General features: G+C 37.4%; 2 protein-coding genes across 4 annotated transcripts; both read right to left on the bottom strand.

The window, feature by feature from the left end:
• Positions 1–1,160: 1,160 nt before the first annotated feature.
• Positions 1,161–5,069, bottom strand: LOC122838788 (vesicle transport protein SFT2B-like). 2 transcript variants are annotated; one of them, XM_044129731.1, is made up of 9 exons: positions 4,056–5,069; positions 3,887–3,949; positions 3,708–3,818; positions 3,345–3,430; positions 3,145–3,226; positions 2,208–2,243; positions 2,038–2,096; positions 1,927–1,956; positions 1,161–1,828 (listed from the first exon to the last, which is right to left on the bottom strand). In XM_044129731.1, the coding sequence occupies exons 1-9, from the start codon at positions 4,332–4,334 to the stop codon at positions 1,792–1,794; spliced, it is 783 nt and encodes a 260-aa protein (XP_043985666.1). In that variant the 5' UTR covers positions 4,335–5,069; the 3' UTR covers positions 1,161–1,791. The 2 variants fall into 2 exon arrangements, with proteins under 2 accessions (XP_043985666.1, XP_043985667.1); XM_044129732.1 differs by having other exon boundaries at positions 3,708–3,794.
• Positions 5,070–5,188: 119 nt separating this feature from the next.
• Positions 5,189–15,077, bottom strand: tmem45a (transmembrane protein 45a). Of its 2 annotated transcripts, none has more exons than XM_044129728.1 (6): positions 14,851–15,077; positions 9,136–9,343; positions 8,832–9,044; positions 7,367–7,551; positions 7,141–7,283; positions 5,189–5,932 (listed from the first exon to the last, which is right to left on the bottom strand). In XM_044129728.1, exons 2-6 carry the CDS (start codon positions 9,329–9,331, stop codon positions 5,836–5,838), a joined length of 834 nt encoding a protein of 277 aa, XP_043985663.1. In that variant the 5' UTR covers positions 9,332–9,343; positions 14,851–15,077; the 3' UTR covers positions 5,189–5,835. The 2 variants fall into 2 exon arrangements, with proteins under 2 accessions (XP_043985663.1, XP_043985664.1); XM_044129729.1 differs by lacking the exon at positions 14,851–15,077 and adding an exon at positions 11,536–11,610.
• Between the last annotated feature and the right edge of the window lie 4,790 nt (positions 15,078–19,867).

Raw genomic sequence — 19,867 nt, 5'->3', positions numbered from 1 at the left:
AGATGTTATGATCAGTACCCTTTTTATTCTTACTTGTGTAAAATGTTTTCACTTAAAAACAAAACAAAACAAAAAGTATTTGTACCACATATTTTTGGTCTACTTTTCTAGAGCAAATATCTTAGAACACTTGAAATGGGAGAAAACTAATAAGTAGCTTTTCAGAAAGATAGGGGTTTGTTTTAAGCCAATAATTCCTTAATACTGAAGAAAATCTACTAATTCCACAAGCAGATTATTTCACTTATAAAATGGGGAAAATTTTTGTCATAAGTTAAATAACACTGGGTTAATATATATATATATATATATATATATATATATATATATATATATATATATATTCTTCTTCCTCTTAGCTGGGTCCTCTACCAGAGGCCTGGACTGAATTGGCTGTGCCTAGGACTGCACATTTCTGGACTGAGATGTCTGATGTTGTTCCTGGGATCTGTTGTAGCCACTGTTCCAGTTTGGGGTGACTGCCCGAGGGTCCCGATGACCACAGGCACCACTGTGGTCTTCACCTTCAGGCCCTCTCCAGTTCCTCCCTTAGGCCCTGGTATTTCTCTAGTTTCTCATGCTCCTTTTTCCTGATGTTGCAGTCACTTGGTATTGCCACATCCACCGCTTTCCTCTGTTGTTTATCCACCACGACTATGTCTGTGCAAGTAAAATGCATGTCTAAATAAGAAGAGAAAAACTCAGGAAGTGCTTCGTCTTATTGGACTCTAAAGGCTCCTAAAAATAACGTTGGCTTGAGGAGAGTGATTGAATTAGAGCCTGACCACAGTGCGTATCTGCGCAGGTCTTTGTTTTCACTCTGGATAATGACATTGGTGACTGGCGTACAACCCTGATCCAACCCTGCTCCCATTAGAGTCCACAGATAAAACCGGATGCAGCATGCATGTGGTTGCATTAACTTCAGAGTTCTGAGTGCATCTCCCTCTCCCTTTGCTTGGCAGTGGGAGACATTTTGAAGATATTTTTCTGCCTCAGAGACTTTTAATGTTTTTATGACTTTTATTCATAGATTTTTGAGGAGACCGAGTGGAATAAGTTGACATATAGCGCAAGCACACATCATCGCACGAAAGGTTTTGCGGCAATTTCCATTATTTAGTCAAACAAAAGAAAAAAATCTGACAGTTTTACAAATATTAAATCTAGCAATTGTTCATTTATTTGGAGTATTATTTAGTTAGATATAAATGAAGGTTTCTGTAAACGACACAAACAATTTTTATGTGAGATTTTCAAAGTCTTACGTTATATCTCCTTCAAACTTCCAGGAACACATTGTCCAATTTGTCACAGTGAAATCACAATCAGCCTGAGTTCGTCCACAAATTAAAATTGTGTTTTTCACAACCCTTTTTTAGAAACAGCGGCAGCCATCACTGAAGTCATTTTACCGTTTCGTTTTAGTTTTGCTACCACGTTCTCCAGGCATTCGACCAACATGTTGACAGACATAAAGACACTGAAAAGAAAGCAAAAACAAATACCAGAGTACAAACCACTGATCAGAAGGGATTCGGTGGGGAAGGCTTCCAGTTCTTTGGAAGTCTGCCGTGAAGCAAGATTCTCATCAGCTGATGAGGAGTAAACAAACCCAAATCGTCACCCCTCCTCTTCCATGCTTGCAACTAAGTGTAGAGATTTTCTTAAAACAACTCAATAGAATCACCGTAGTAATGATTAAAAAAAAAGATAAAAGTTACAAATTTTCTGTGAGTAAGAAACCCGTCCCAGTGAATCTCGAACCTTCCTCCCAAAACACACGGATCTTCAATGCTTGAGAAGAGAGAACATCTTCAGCATCTTCCTGAAAAATGCAAAGCACATAAATCAGATATGCAGGCAGCACTACGACACTGTATCACCGTGCAGAATTTTCAAATAATTGCTCCTGCGACGACCAACCTGACACATGGCGTGAATGACAGACTGTACCTGCAAACAAAAACCCATTCAACATCACAAGGTCACTGCTGCTGTAAAGACTGAAGAATTGGAGGCGGAAGAGCAGCTCACCAGGAAAATGACAATATGTGCAAAGCGCAAAACAGCATAGTAAATCCGAAGCTGTTCCACTGAAAGACCAAATGAAGAATTATAAATGAGTTGAGGTGATGCACAGTCATCGGTGTTGATAAAACCAGAAAGTTATAATTAGGGTCTGCTTTGCTGTGATGTTCACTCACCCACAGAGCTGCATAGGGAGTCAAAACTACGCAGGCCTGGGCAAAACATATAAAACAATGAGAGTAACAGCAATAAACTGCTTATTTGTCCTTTTAAAAGTTACATGGTAGAGTAATGTAATTTCTTAGCATGTCTTTTGGTATTTAAATGCTTCAAAATCTAAAGAAAAGCATCATAGTTGGCTTGCTTAATGCATCTTTGTTAGCCGGATCACTGAGCACAACAAACATTTTTCCTCAGAAGTCATAACTTGAATTAGAGAATAATGTCTCAGGCGAGTCAATCCGTTCCAGTTAAAAGCCAGTAAAACCACAGGAATTTCCTAATTGCACTCTGAGTAAAGGCTGCCAACAAGCAGCCGCAAAAAAAAAAAAAAAAAAGACAATAATAATGCATCTTATGCATAAAAACACGAATGGAGGATGTTCAGGAAAATGCGTGATGCCGAATGAGAGACAGTCAGTCAGAAGTTTATATTATTGTTACTTTTTATCACTTTTTATGCATTTCTATGAAGGGAGAGTGCAAATGGATGTAAGTCAGCAAATCCCACTGCTTTAGCAGACTTGTCACAAGAACACATAGTACATTGATGCAATAGGATTAGAACCTGTTCCCAAAAAAAAAATGATATGGAGGACTAAAAGTGGCAACATGTTTAAATTTTCAGTAGTTAAAGCAGTCTTCTCTGGAAGATTAATGCTATTAATGCTATAATGTACTGTTACTTATTTCACTTTGTATTATGCCCAACATGTATAGAATGGATTATTATTATTATCATTATTATTATTATTATTATTATTATTATTATTATTATTATTATTATTATTATCATTGTTGCTGATCTATGTATTCATGTGGATCTGGGATAAATATATAACAAATGTTTTTAATGGAATAAAAGCATGCTGTGTTTAATTTGTGTGATCTTACAAGCATGGTGAGGGTGGCCAATACTCTGGACATGTCACACATCCTCTTCAGCTGCTTCGCTGGTCCCACTAGAAACAACGTGCTGTATGACAAACAAACAAAAATATTCACATATATTACTGTGCTTTATTGCACAAAAGGATCCAATAACTGTTGTTGCTTTGATCAGAAATTTTCCATTGTTCTGTTTTAATTCCTACCTGGAAAGAGCAAAAATGTTTCCAAAAGCATAGAGGCCAATGAAGAGATTAGTTTCAAAGTGAGGGAGGAAGCTCACATAAACTCCCTGATGGACACACAGGACAGCATACATATATTACAGATCTTTTATTGTTCTGAAGCAGAATCTTAACTCGGTCTGTCACAATAACAAATTTTACCAGCAGATAAATTGTCCCAGAGATTATTGCGATAAAAACAATAATATTGTTGTTTTGAGACTATTTTCAAGTAGCATATTAATAATGGCATAATGATTAAGGTTTGCCCTCTCAGGTAGGGACAATGTTTCACCTCTATAAAAGGGGGCTAAAATACCAAATCAGTTCTGATTAATCACTTACCAGAATTATGGATCCAACTCCCAGGAAGTAACAGCAGATGAATCCCTTTAGTCCCCAGTTTGTGGAAGATTCCTTCAGTTTTGGTGGCTTTGGCAAATTACAAGGATGTGACTAAACGGCCAATTGATAACTCAGTTTAAATATGAAAAGAGTAAAGATGAATTTTTTTTGTTATTTACCTTGCAATCCTTTAATTTATCTTTTAGGTCGTTCTCTAGACCCTTTAGGTCGTTCTCTAGACCCTTAATACAAAAGTGACGAAATAATTACTTGATAATCCAGATGGACTCACAGTTGAAATAGTAAAAAGTAAAGATGTTTCTTTTTTTTCCCTTTTTTGTCTTTTACCTGCAAAAGCTTTGTTATATTCTTTTGGTCCTTCTGTCGATCCTTAATTGACTGAAACATAGCTGGATCCTTAAAAATTCGAATAAAACGAAGAATACAACTAATTTCTTCAGGAAGAGAAATCTCGCAGGGCGTTTGCACTTCTGGATGGATACAGTAAAACTGAGAATCAGTCAGAGGAGTTGTCAGTATTTCACCTGGCCAGGTGTACGGGTTCATGTCACTCATATCCGGGCACAGCAGAGAAGAGGTCTCACTACGATATATTTTTGTGTACATGCATTAATATCACTTTGATCAAACAGGCTAAAATATAGTATTTAATGCATCTTTTGTGACGTCATTATCTAATTGAGCTTTTTTTGTTAATACAACTCATCTAACTGATGCTTTTCTTCATTTCATGACTTTTAAACGGGAATGTGGCCGTTTGTGTTTGAAATGAAGCAGCGTCAGGGTTTGAAACATCTTTTTGATGTTTTGATTGTTTAGTCTCTTCGAAATAGAAGATCTTTACAGTTTAGGGTTGTTTTTTTTTGTGAACCTATTGCATGTGTATTTTATTTTTGTCGTGCCGTGAACACGGTAACAGTCAAATGTTTGGCATAGAGAAACAAAATCCGCTACATCAGGAAGAGTGTGTGAAGTCAAAATTGATTCTGTCAAAATTCAGAAATTTATGCAAAGTCCAAACTTTTTTAGATTAATTATAGCAGCTTTATTGGTTAATAAAGTTACTTGAAGCTATAACCACTATAATGTTTCAACACGTTACTTGGGATGGAGTAATATATGCAACACAAGCTAGAAAACATAACTTTAAACATAGGCGGGTTTTTATATATATATATATATATATATATAATTTTTTGACAATCTGGCGCCATTCCATCAGAGGGCGCCACACACACGCACACACGCAAAAGAAAAGTAGGTAACACTTTATGTGACGGGTTGTGAATAAGACTGTCATGACACTGTCATGAACATGAGTAAGTCGTCATGAATTTTCGTTTTATGAAATCTTTATTTGTCGCCACTACACCCTAACATTGTTAAAATCTGGTCCCATTCTCAAAGATTTTGTGTTTTGATTTGAATAAAAAAAAAAAAAGAGAAGAAGAACAACAACAAGAAGAACAAAACATTTAACCAAAACAGATTTTTTTAGCTCTGCTTCACACCACGGTGATTTCTTATCCCACCACATCTCAGAGGTGCTCTGTTGGATTGCGGATCCGGTGACTTAAAGTTATAAAAAAGTGACTTATAAGCTGTCTTGAAAATCTGTGTTTGGTTGGCATGCCACAGAATCATATTAAACAGCAGAACATAAACATTTACACTGTTTGAAAAAATACAAAATAAAAATCAGCCTTGGATTTGGGTTCAAATCACATGCAGGGTCTCACGTTCCCTCAAGAGAAAAAAGACACAATACCAGTATGCAAAGTACGTAAAGGCAAACTTATAAGGTCGAACTTTTTTTTTTTTTTAAACTGATCAACATGTTGGCACAGACATAGATGAAAACAATCCAAATAACAGGCGACAAACTATTGTACAGATAATAAAGATATGGCAGAAATCAGCTTCCTGTCACTGCAAAAATAAATTACAAGTCAGGGTAGACTGCTTTAAAGCTGATTAAATAAGGCAGAGGAAACAATGTATCTCTAAAGCCCTGTTTTGTGTGCCTGTGTGCACCCTTAGTCGTACTGCTGCTGAAGATGATAGCTTCTCATCCCTGATTTGTTTTGGAAATGACGCACAACAGTCCTCATAAAATCTCATCCTCTGACTCGGCATCCCGCTCCCGGGGCTTCAGAAGTCCCATTTCCATCGGAGGAGTCCTTTTGAGTCTGGAGCGAACCACACTGAAGGAAAAACAAAAATAAATACCACTTAGGAGTAACATAAACCAGTGTGCTCGAGTGCTTTCAAGGGGACATAACATGCTAAATCCACCCCCGCTGTTGTAGGAGCACAAGGAAGTTGAATTTAGCCTCTTGTGGTGCTACATAAACATCTTTATATTCTGCATGGGTCAAATTCTATCCAATTAATTTTCTCTGTTACCTATTACGTTTCTGGACGATTACATCGCAGTATTTGCTGCAGAGCCGCTAAAAAAGGCTATGGACTTCCATCGAAGCAATGTCGCAGATCCGCCATTTTTATTTCTCGCAATGACTTTGTGGTCCAAATTTAAGGATGCGAAAGCCGCACGCGAATGAGTCAAAATGTTCGGTTTTTGGGTTTATTAACCAACACAATTCATTACACCATCTACTAGTGTCAAAAAATCTTCAAAGTGCATGGCAAATGTTATTTTTCTTGGACATTTGCTCCCATGAGTGCGTAAAGTCTGTTTGCCTACAGCATTTCAACGTCAAGTACTGAGCAAATTCTGCTGGTATCAATAAGTATTTGCCAAAAGACTTTGTCTGATCCTTCTGCTAAGATGACAACACACTTTATTTTAGACAGAAGTTTATTTGTTGATATGAAATCCTTGCCATTGTTTTGATAGCATTAGAGTCGTGGCTTCTGCTTATGTCAGCGCTGTGTGCTAGCTGCTAGGTTCTTAAATAGCTGTTGAATACCCCATTGGGTGTTTCGAATAGTATAGTTACATAAACAGTTTGGCTTTTTTCTTTTTTGTCTTGCGTAACACATGATTCAGATCCATTCAGTGGCGTTCTTGGCACAGTATCATTTTCTTTTAATTCATTTGAAAATAAAAAGTTTTAGTCCCGCTCATAACTGTATCTCTGCTATCGAATAGCAGAAATGGCCAAACGAAAAGTTGTGGAACACTGTGCAACCTGGAAGTGGGCGGGGTTTAAAGATTTAAAGAGACGGCACCAAAACGACTTGCTTTCAGAAAAAGGGGGTGGAAGAGGGGCCAGTGGCGCTACAGTAACGAAGAATTCAGACCAAAACTTTGCAGTTTTACTCTATATAGACCATAACTGAATGATTTAAAAGGAAGAATTTAAAAGCATGATATGTCCGCTTTAATCTGGAAGCATTCCAGGACAATCAAACAGTGCTTCATATATCTATCAAAGCAGGTTCTTACCAGCTGACGGTGCCGTACACCACACCGACGACTAGAATGGCAAAGGCGAAGTGCCAGGAGAAGCACATGGTGATAAACATCATGGTGTTGTGGTCTTTCATGTCCCACACGGTGCCGTTGGGAGGGTACAGCACGAAACCAATCTGTGAGCGAACAGGAAGGTTAGCGAGAGAGGAGCGCCCACCGATCTGAGCTTTAGTTTCTATGGGTTCCCAGGCAGATTTACCTCCCAGAACCAGCTGCCTTGCAGGAGGGTGAGGGTGCAGCACAGCAGCTCCAGGACGAAGTTGTCTCTGTGGAAGACCTCCAGGAAAAAAATAAGGCTCTCACCAAAGATGGCGTAGAGCAGGAGCTGATGCACGTGGACGTCCAGCATGGTCCGTCCATGGAGGTGGTAGAGGAAGAGGAACCCTGACCGACAGAAAACAGATGGAACTTGATAAAAATAGAGGAAGGAGTTCGACTTTATGAAAAGTGTTAGTGTATTTCATCTGCTTATGGGTTCCTGCTAAAGTATTTAAACCTCTTGAGAATTTCACATGATAGGCCAACGCAATATAATGTAGAATTGTGAAGAGGGAGGAAAAGGAGGCAAAGTCTAACAGCATTTAATTTCTCTTTGGGATCCATGAAGTATTTTTGAATTTGACTAAATATCTGTGTGTAATGTCCAATATGCTCTTACGTCCCACTCAATTCTTTGTAAAATGAGTCAAATTACAGCTTGTTTATGGTTGCAGGCCAAAAATTATACTTTGCGAAAGAAAAAGAAAAAAAGATCAAGCTCAGCCAGATTCTAGATGAAAATGAATTTTCAAAGATTCTCAGTTGTGTTTCGGTGTTGACTTTGACTGAGGCATCCTAACGCGTGTCTATGGTTTAATCCACAACTGGAATCTCAAATTTAAGGTTTTGAGGACACACTTCATTTACATGAGCATGAAATTAAGTTCCATAAAGTTCTGTTAGCAGTTGAATCATTTGATTGTGTTGTGGTCAAGCAGAGACGAATCCAGAAATTGCAGGATACCGTCCTGCTACTCCATTGTGTCTCTGACTGCGTGTTTAGGGTCACTGTCCAGCTGGACAGTATAAATCTCACTCCACCCCTTTCTCAAGCACTTTGCTGTTTCAAAAACATTTCTCACAGAATCGCCTGCCTGCCTGTTGCTGCTGCAGACAGTCGTTTCTAAAGCCATATCCTGCCATCAACATGTAGGATGGTGGGAACATCATGTTCGGCGAACAATTTCAATCTTATAAGTAAGAACGTCTACCTAAGGGAAGAAATGTGAAGCTTATTTGTTTCGGAACAGAAGAGGATTCAATTTTGCAATGCAAAAATTGAAATTAAATCAATTATGGCTACTGAAGAATCCAGACGTTTCTCTCAGAATTCTGACTTTTGATTCTGCAAGATTGAAGTCATAATTCTAAGATTAAAATTACAGTCATGGGCGTGTTGTGGTGGCGTAGGGGATAGCGCGACCCACGTTTGGAGGCCTTGAGTCCTCGACGTGGGTTCGATTCCCGGACCCGACCAACATTTGCCGCATGTCTTCCCCCCTTTTTTTCCCCCTTTCCTGTCAGCCTACTGTCATATAATGACTAGAGCCCACAAAAGACCCCCTGGAGAGGAATAAAAAATAAAAAATTACAGTCATTTCCACACAGAGGGACACAGCACACACCTTCGACAAAGAACGCGATCCCCAGCATCAGCTTGTCCAGGGCCACCGGCACGGCCTTGGTCGTGTGGACGATCAGAGACACGACGGCGGCCAGGCAGAAGAACAGGTACATGGTTGTGTGCTGCCAGATGTGCAGCTGCTCCCAGTGTTTCTCTGTAAAGTCATACAAATGAAGCATCGGCCCATTTGCGACGTACTGCTCGCAGATCATACCTGGGGAACGCAAAGGAAGTGTTAGCCCACCTGCATTAGGACAATTAAAAAAAAAAAAAAACAATTGTAGAAGAAACAAAGACCTGCTCACCAATAACGGAGAAGATGAGAAAAAAAAAGTTTTCAATGATCTCCAGGCGTCGCTGCAAGGTCCTGCTGGCGAGCCGGGTGGAGCCAAAGCTTTTGTTCCTGCGGGTGGTGTGCCAGAGGGAGAACTTTCCCGCCCACCAGATCCCTATTAGCAGGAATACGGTCCCGGGGAGAACGTGGCCCTGGAAGCTGCCCATGACCCACAGCACCTGCACGACAGCAAGCCAGAGCAATCATCGTCCCAATCACATGGGTGAATTGGATTAGCCTCCTCTTTCTGTGATTTTCTTAAGATTCTGAAAATTTCTTAAGGGATTTTCATAAATCCCTTAAGCCATTATTTTGGGAAGGTGATGATATTGAAAACAGGATGATGTTGCATATTCGCTCAAAGACCAATAAACTTTAATTTTGCGCTCCACACTGGAACTGCGAGACATTTTAAATATCTAAAATAAAACACAAAAACCAAAAGCAATAAAGAAGAAGGAAATAAAAACCACAAAAAAACATAAACAATGAAGCTTCTAAACAAGATTGCCCTTCAAAAAGTATTCACCACCAGACTGGATATCATGGAGCTCATTTGAATTTAATCTAAGACTTTCCTCTGCAATTACCATTTCAAGCCTTTTGATCCAACTCCTCCGGCGTTGCCATGGCTCTGTCTCTGATCAACACCGCAGACCTGCCCTCACCTTACGCTGACATTTCAAACAAAATCCCAATAAAACGCGCTGCAGTTTTGCGGCAGCGACGTGATGAAACGCGAGGAAGATCAAGAAGGGCCAACACTTTGACAAGGAGCTGTACATAATTCACAGAGACGGGGGAGGCGTGTAATAAAATGAGATGGAAAAAGTGAAGGAGTGGCCGTAATTTGGGTAAACAGCAGCAGACCTACATCTGCTGGAAAGCAAATTACGTCGGGGGAAAGGGCTTGAACTTTTAATAGCATAGAGCCAAACATTATTTAGAAAAAGAAAATAAAACCTCCTTGGAATGAAATAGCCTAGAGGAAAACCACAAGAGAGAACAAAAATACCCCCAAACACCAAAGCTGTACTCTCCTTTGTGATGGAAATGACAAAGGGAAGCTTTTGAACATCAACCCCTTTTTGAAACAGAACGTTTGAGATTTTAAATGGAGCTCATCTGTGTGTCAGATGGCTCCTTTCCCTGCGTGAGCTCTTCAGGTAGAGGAAAACCCTTCAGCAACCATGGCGAGGCCCTTCCTCGCCTCACTGCAGTGTCACAGGAAGAGCCATCAGAGCCTGGGCGGCCTTAATCACAGAATAAGCAACAACCACCGGCGGCAGCTAGCTGCAGCCGAGACGCTGATTTACTCCAGGAAAACCTAGACATTTGTTGTACTGAGAGCAGTGGTGAAGGGGGGTTTATTCACTGATGTAGCTTATGCTACATCACAGAACATTGTTGGCATACTGCATTCACCTGCTTAAAGACTTTTCATATTTTTACTTTTGATTTGTGCTTAACCCTGGTGGAAAAAATATTATAGTTTAGTATACTTTAGCATGTTTTATACATACTGTGTTTTTCTGAAGTACACTTATCAAGTGGGTTCACTTATTAAGATTATACTGAAAGTGTAAAATAAATACACTTTTAGAAACAAGCTTCTAGTACTTTTTTTGAAAATGTATTTTTGGTACACTTTCTAAAAGTATTTTTTCCTAAAATATGCTTTGAATTCTAATTAAACATATTACTAAAGTTACACTTTGGATAATCATTTTAAAAATACACTTTGCATGTATTTGTATAAAAGTATGTTTTAAATGTACATTTTAAAAATATATTACAGATATAAACAATACTTTTCTGAAGTTGTGCTTTTGGTGTATGTTCAAACAGGTTCTGTGTATAATTTAGCAAACCTTAATAAATCTCAAAAAATAATAAAATTTCAATAATATTTGTAAGTACTTTGTAAATAGTGCCTAATAATTAGACTCTTAATATGTTGCAATGAAGTACTTTCGGTGTTTACGTATGCTACTTTATGCTAACTAGGTATGCCTTGCTAGGTGCCTTCATAATCTTTTACTATTTTGTTAAAAAAGGCAAAGAATAAAAAATAAAATTCCTGTGACGTTATAAGAGGCGAAAAATAAAAACATATCTAACAAACTAGAAATCGAAATGGTGGATAACTTCAATCCAACAACAACGCCTGTCTCTATAAACAGTTAGCAGCGTTAGCATTTCTAAATTAAACATAGCTAAACTGGATAACATTAGTAATGCTAACTGTTGAAAACATACACAAAACATAGCAAAATTACTCGTGAAACATCGTATGTTATCAAATTTGTCTAAACTATACGTTAAAATATAATACTTGAAAAGAAAACACAGAGCTGATTCTAATACATACCGAAATCACCCAAAGCAACGGAAAAAGGGAAAGGAGTAGTCGGTTACCGGTTACTATGGTAACCGCCAATTGCCATGCGCGTCATAATAGAACTTAAAAAAACACCAATAAATGTCTGAAGAAACAATTTGTAGATTAAACAAAAAGAAATTCAAAGAATAAATAATAAATTTTTTTTTAACAAACTTCACATCCACAACGCTGCCAAAATAAAACTCTGCTACACATATACAGGCAAAGAAGGCGCCCATAAATGTTTTTTCACCCCAGGCATCCGGTCCCAATCATCATCAGTTCTGATGATGCCACAACATCTTAAAATTGTAAGTCATACTGGAATACTGTGACACTGTATTAAAAACAATACTCTGTCCTTTACTCAGTTCCTCTTAAGCAGGGGTGGGCACTCCTGGTCCTGGAGGGCCGGTGTCCTGCAACATTTAGATGTATCTCTACTTCAACACACCTGAGTCAAATAATGAGGTCATTAGCAGGACTCTGGAGAACCTGACTGCACTTTGGTGGTGTTCCAGCTGTTGGATTCAGGTGTGTTGGACCAGGGAGACATCTAAGAGTTGCAGGACACCGGCCCTCCAGGACCAGGAGTGCCCACCTCTGCTCTAAAGTGTACCTATGTTTATTATGCTAATTTTCATAATCATGTTGTGTGTAAACTTTTAACATATTGACAATTTGTACAATTCTCTGTTAGCATATTGGCAATATACTCTTTAAAAATGTGAATGTATTGAATACACAAAGTAATTTGTTTCATCTGGAAAGTGTGTTGTAATTGACCCCTGATTCTGATCGCACTACTAATATATATAATGTATAAAATTTAAAAGATATTCTAGATGTATTTTAAATGTAATTCATTCACAAAAATAATACACTTAAGATATACTAATCAAGCACGTTTATATGACATAAAAAGCCGTGTATGTAAATATACTTTTAGTTGTTCCAAAAAAGCACATGATAGTACACTTAGTACACTTCAAATTGTGCTTTGTTACAATTTAATTATATTAAAATACACTGGGCAGAAAATTTGTTGTTCCAAAATACCATACTTCAAGTGAACTAATCCTTAATTAACTTGAAGAATACTGATGATTATTCGGACTTCAAGTATGCTAAGATTTAATGAACTTATGCTACTTATTTTTCACCAGGGTAAATATTCAAGATCAAACCATTTTTAATATCCAATCGTGACAAGTTGAGTTGATACAATTTGATTTCGTAAAGGCCAGCTGAATGCTACTTTGTTACTTGTAGTTAAAGTTCCATGCTTTTATTTTGGCAACATTTTGTATACCCTATCTAAGCTAAGAGAACAACAGAGCTATCAGAAGATTCACTGCCACAAAAAAAATGGTTAAGAGCTAGACAGAAAAACGCATAAAAGGCAACTTAAATTTTGCTTCAGTCAATAAAACAATAACAAGGTAACGGCGACTGAAGTTTATTTAAGTAATTTAATTCTGTGACTGCTTGATTAATGACTCATGAAAGAAATTGTAATCAATTTAACGAGCTTTGCTTCACTAATGGTAAAAAATGAATGTAATTTTTATCTCTCTTGTTTAGCTTGTGGTAAACGAGCTAAACGTATAACTCATTTAGCGAAGGACTTTAATAAAGTCCTTGCTTTTGTAAAGCAAGGACAGCTTAAATAAATCATCATTTTACCATCAGTTCTGGCCCTCTCAAAGTTGGCTGAATGATACAGATTTTTTTTTTATCAAGTGGCAATCGATCCAATACCCATTAAACATAAGGTCAGTATTGCCGATACTGATGGTTATTCTGATTCGAATATATTTTGTTTAAGTCCGACATATGATCAAACTTATGACCTTAAGACGTTTTTTTGTTGCTGTTGTTTTCTTTTAATTATTTTTGTTCAAATCGGACAAAATTTAGACAAAATGTATAGGTGTATAAAGCAAAATGTATAAAGCACTAGATTTTGTAACATAATAAAGTAACAATAGAAAAACTAATCAATTTACAAAGGGCAGAAAAATATAATTTGAGAGCAAATCAAAACAAAGTCTTTTTATGGTAAGGTTGAGAAACTACAAATCGGAAATAAAATAAAAGAGTGATTCTGAAACGTAAGTATCGATATTATCACGCTAGTATCGATCCGATACTGATACCGACTTGGTATTGTTATTGTCGATATTTTGGATAGATCCCTCGATCTCTAGAGATCCGATTACTGCCACCCTCACAGAACAAGTCTGACAGCAAGAAGTAGGCTTCTTACAAGAGACTGACCTACCAAAATTAGATCACACATTTGTGTTCTTCTGCTTTAGATAACAACGCCAAAACAAACATGGAGCTTTTATACGTCCCATTTCATTCAACATAAATATACCACAGGCAAAAGAACATCATATGGTGGTTGAATATGGTGGTGGTAGTGTGATGCTGTGGGATTGCTTTGCTTCTTCAAGTCCTTGACATTTTTCTGCAGGGTATGGAGCCATGATATATTTTCTTTCTATCAGAAAATCTTGATTGAGATTGTCTAACCATGAGTTCTAAACTGCACCGCAATTGCGTTATGCAGCACCAAAAAGGCCAAAAGTACAAGAGAATTCCAGCATTGAACTAGATTCATTTCTCACTGAAATGAGAACAATTCTACAAAATAAAAAAATTTAAAAATTCGCACGGTGATGTAAAACACTTATTCTGAGTTATCACAAATGCTTGTTGAAAGTCCTTTTCAGCAAGGGGTGACACTGCGCTATATTTAGAGCGTGACTTTTTGTATGCGTGACAAGTTGATTTGTTTGGCGTTTTTTTTCTTCTTAAAAAAAAAATCGGATTTTAAAAATAGATTTTTTTAAAAATGATTTGGGTAACTCTTACCACAGCACCGATGTTTGTTAAATACATAAAAATAAATGTCCACCTTAGTTCTGGGTTGAAATTCTTCCTGTGATTTTTTTTTTGGGAAAAATAATGAGGCTTTTTTAAATAGAAAGTTTCAGACAAAAACATAGATTCAGATGCGCGCAAGTTATTTATATTAGCTTAGTTTTTCAATTTTACAGCATCTGGGTACATGCGTGAAATCATTAATTAGGTTTTAATAACATAGCTTAAAAGTAATAATGCCTACAGAGTTAACAAGTTTAGAAAAGTAAGAACTATGTTAGATATTTGTGAGGAAGATGAAGTTTTCCATCCAATAATTAGATACGAGTTGAAAGCCACATCTCCATAAGTTTCCATAGCTCCGGGTTCTCAGACACGGGGAAAAGGGAAAACAAAACAAAACAGTCTTACCTAAGTTAGCTCGTCTCAGAAAACTAAAATATCGCAAGCATCAAATATTTTCAGGAAGAAAAATGTGTTCCTTTTCTTTTTCCCATCACACAGATCGTTGTTCCCTTAGAAACGAACAAGGATGTCTAGACTTTTTCAGCTGGACACAGAGTAAACATCAGCAGTCTGCAGGCTGAGCCAGATTCCCAGCAGCCAGATCCGTCTCCCAACTTTTTCATGCCACTAAGGATCTTTTTTTCCGCCTGTCTTAAACCCAGCAAGCCAGCGATGCTCGGTGGAAAAAACCCCATCCCATTGGAGAAGAGGTGGGCGCTGACATCACAAGCTCGCGCTCCCATTGGCTGGCCGAGCCGTCCGTCAGCGGTGTCCACGTGTGCACTTTCTCTCCGCCCGCTGGAGCTCGTTCCCGGTCCGTCTCTCCTCACAGGAAACCGTTACTTTCCGTGGGGCGAGGGAGGGCAAGGCGAACCGGAACAAGAGCCCCGGCACGTACACTGCAGCTGGAGGAGGAGGAGCAGGGCGTCCCTTTCACTGAGAACATGAGCGTTCATCCCTAACTACACTTCTCTTCAAAACCTCCTCAAAACAAGGAGTATTATTATGGAGGTATTCAAGGTATTCAAGTAACTGTGTAGTTCTCCATATTTATCCCAGCTCTTTCAGCAACACAACAGCTGGCACAACAGCAATACAACTACATGTAGCTACATTACATTGGACAAAACAGGAAACTTTTAATAAAAAAAATTAAAAAAAATGTTTTCCCCAGTGGCCGTAAGATTCATAACATTTGCTGTCACAAAAATAACACGTTTTTGAACACTATGACGTTATAAAATGAATAGAATATAATTAATATGTTAATTATATTGTATAAACATGGTAATGTTTTATGTAAATTTAGTTTCATCCAAATTTCTGGAACATGCATTGGGAATTTTAAAGTACCAACAAATTTTTTCCTTACAGCTTTTTCTGTGTGAATGATAAGTAATCACATATTTTCCTGTTTAGGAATGTCTGTGTGTTTTATTCAGTTACTCAATTTTGCATCATCTGATCTTCAGTGTCTGTATTTAAAGTGTGTATTGTGTTCTTCATGTAGACCAAAAGGGCCAACTAGCATGGCTGCAAATTAACTTGAGCTATTAAATGTAAAATAAGAAGATAACATGATTCGATGTGAAACACGTATCCCAAGTCTACAACAACAGCATCATAAAACTCCTAAATCTCTGTTCTGGCTTTCGGTTTTTACACGCTCCTCCATACTGGTCATCCTCTTGAGAAAAACATTTTTGACTCACCCTGGCCTTTGCATGTCCAAATCAAATAGATTCCAGCAGCCATACAAATGTGCTGACTCACCTGTTGAGCCCATGCAAAATTAGGACTGGAAAAACAAAGCCATTCGAGAGTACGAAAGTTATTGCTTCACTCCAATTTCTCTCTAAACCAGGAGTTTGATCACTTTATTATTTGTCACAACTCAGCAGCAGTATTTTATTTTAAAGGCAGACTTGTGTGAACAAACTTGTAGGAACCTTTCAGTACTTTCACTGTTGGCACGTAGCTACTGCATTGCTGACACATATAAACAAAAAGGCAGTACTTTTCATAAGATTTGCAGCACCTTCTGTTTGTTTATGCTTTAATCGCCAACTCAAACCATCTGGTTTGAGAAGCTCGTTCATGTCTGTGCTATTATAGAATTTTAGAAATTGTGAAAGTGTTTTATTTTATAAGGGCTGCGTCAAGATTATATGATTCAAGGCATTTAGTAAATACGATGAGCAGCTAGACATATTGCTGTTGAAGAGAAAAAAAACCACTATCTTGCAAGCGAGGTCACCGCCATATTTTTTGTCAAACGTACAGGAAGAAAAAGTCAGCGCAAGTTCTGAAAAGAACAGAATGTCGAGACGAATGCTCCCATTGTTACATTGTTTGACGTTCGAATAATTAAACTTGGGCTGCAGTAATTATTTTAGTAATTTATTATTCTGACAATTAATCAATTAATAGGGTAACAAAATTGGTAGATTTTTCATCTCACTACTTAAGCCTTTTTTATACAATTCTAGAAATTCAAGACTCAAAAAAAGCACATTTTTCAGATCAGAAATTAAGCATTTTATTGCTTAAAACACAATAACATTTTTATTTAGGGCATATTTAGTGTAATTTTTTTTTTTAACTTAAATGCAACATTTTTTGCATTAATTATTTGTACAGTTTTGGACTAATTACTGCTCTGACTTTGTTGTTCTTTAGGCAAATGGCCTTTTTGTGAGTTTGCATACTCCAGTTGATGATTATGCGATGACTGAATTAGTTGACGATTATTTCATTTATTGATTAGTTACGATTAAACCAACTAATCGATTTTTTGCTCTGCGCAGTTTTCCTCACACTAAACCTTTCACGGATGTTTCATGACTTAAAATAGGATGTGGAGATGTGTCTTTATCACCTTTGGTAAAAGCAAGAAGGCGTTAGGTCGAATCACACACGTAACATGCCAGTAATCTGGCTGCATCTCTACCCTCTGCTATGATTATTGGAAAGTTGTTCCAATGTGGACATGATCTTGTTATTGACCTTTGGTGACCCTGAATGCTTCTTGATGAAGATTGCTCTCAGTGATGAAACACATGAAATGAAAGTAATCAAAAGTAATCTCAAGCTGTTTCCTTGTTAAGAAACCTTTTTAAGATTATATATGAATGAAAATGTACTTTTTGGTTTTCAAGACCCGGACAGCTTTTAGGAGCTAAAAATAAAAATGCTTTGAGTAGAATTGCATGTTTATGTGCTAAAATATGGTGCAGACAGATGCAGCAGTTTATTCTCGTTGCACACCCTGCAAACGTCTCATTTGGCACTGCGGGGCACACAGAGTAGCAGTGGTCGTTAAAAGCTTAGAGATGATAGCAGGCTTGGCTTTAAGTGTAAAAACCTTCACCGACATAGTTGGAGATGGCCATTGTTGATTTGTTCACTCTCAGAAACTGCCCTGACCCGCGACAAGCCCATGCAAGTTAGGCGACTCAGTACGGTGAGCACAGACAGACAGTCACAAAGAAAGAAAGGTGGTGCTGATCAGAAAAGAGATGTTAAACCTGTGTGGGAGCAGTTTGCATGCATTTCATGGGATAAAAATAAAATCTTAACCTTTAAATGTGAAGTTCTGGTCAGGAATTTTGTTCACATTGATGCTCATCTTACAGTTCGCCCCAGACTAATTGTAGTTCAATGGCCACGGATTCATGGAATGTAACTCTAAAATTATTTGAGAAAAATTTGCATTGAGCAAATCTGATGTATTCTAAAGAAAATGCAGCTTGGGGAGCTGAAATATCTAGGAGTGCAAGTGCTACTTTGGCTACTTCGCATTTGCAAAGTAGCCAAAGGAGGAGTGGCTGTACCTCCAAGGGTGTACATGGGCAGAGCTGTAGATTTTAGCTTCTGCCAAAAGAAGATGTTAGCTAGTGCCAAAACAATTTCCTTTGTGTGTATTGATCCATACGAAGGCATATTTGTTAAAGGGGCAGTGTTATGCATTTTTCTTTCACATAGTCCCATTTTATAGCACAATCAAACTATGTTACATTCAGTTGTTATAAAACTGCATCATGTATCAAATATGGCCTGAAAGAAATTTGACTTCATAACATCTTGCAATTGAGCCTCTGTCTCTTTAAGAAACTCCTGCCCTTTCTGAAATTCAGCATCCAGGAAGTTGTTACAACATCGTTCCTCTCTTAACCCTTCAACATTGTCTCAATTGAACAGCCAGACATTTGCAGACATTTGAAAATGTTTTTTGGAATGGATAATAAAAACAAAAATTGAGTGACCTCCAACCATTAGAAGTAGTTTATTTTATTTTATTTTATTTTATTTTTTTTATTGTGCTTAAAATTCAGAGCCAGGCCAGAAAACCAAACTACTTTAAATGGGCTCTACAAACTCTATTGTAGAGCCCATTTATATATGCCAAATACGTGCTGATGGTTGTGTTAAGGAAATAGATTAATGAATCTTATTTTTATATGAGACACTGTTTCAATTAATAAGTGAATCAAGATTAACACAGAATGCCTTCTGATTTGTATTTTAATCAAGGGTCAAGCAGAGACAAAAATGGCCATTGAGAGTCCCAGCAGAAACCAGGAGTGAAGAAGAGATGAAAGAAAGTACATCGCTTTTAATATTCGCCAGCTCTCTAACAAAGACGGGAGAAAAAATGAGTATTCCACCAGTTTCACTTTACTTCACAACTGGCATTTGCACATGCAGACTGTGAAGCTGGACGGTCCATTATGTGTGTCCAACGAGCTGCATCCAATATGAAGGTGCGTTATAGATAAAATTGATTGTTTATTTGTTTGATTGATTGAAATAAAGCAAAGTGTTGTCATAACAACTGTTAAAAATGCGCGACTTGCAAAGGAACATTGAGCAAAAAAAATATTTATGAGGTGTGTGTAGATGCTTGTGCTCGCATATTAATAATAAAATCAACAAAAATCCAGAAATAAATTGACTTAAATGGAGAGTTCTTGTGTTATTTTTATTCTAGGAGGTTGGCTGCTGTACATTTTCATCTTAAAAAAGGAAAAAAAAATAAAAAATAAAAAATTAAAGGCGCAGTTTAGCAAAAATCTTTCTGTTGAGAATGATACCAGATTTCATGTGTGTTAAATGTAGAGAAGTGGGCAGCGAACGTTAAACTTAGCTTAGCATAAAGACAGAAATCTAACCGACCATGGCCCACATCTGGACTGGGATCAGTGCAACTCTAAAGGTGTGGCTGAAGTGAGAGAGCTCCATAAAACAAGCTTAAACTCACATTATTTACAGCAGAAAACAGATAGAAATGTAGCTGACTTAATTTTATTTATGTATTTTATTTTTATTTTATGAACCCTCTCAAAACATTTTTATTTCTATTTTGTTGAATTGACAACAAAAATTGCTTTTGGAATGGGGCAGGCTATTTCTGTTTTATACT

The sequence above is a fragment of the Gambusia affinis genome, linkage group LG10 (genome assembly GCF_019740435.1).
Source record: "Gambusia affinis linkage group LG10, SWU_Gaff_1.0, whole genome shotgun sequence".
NCBI lineage: Eukaryota > Metazoa > Chordata > Actinopteri > Cyprinodontiformes > Poeciliidae > Gambusia > Gambusia affinis.
The sequence above is the reverse complement of the archived record's forward strand: the minus strand, read 5'-3'. Positions and strand labels throughout refer to the sequence as shown.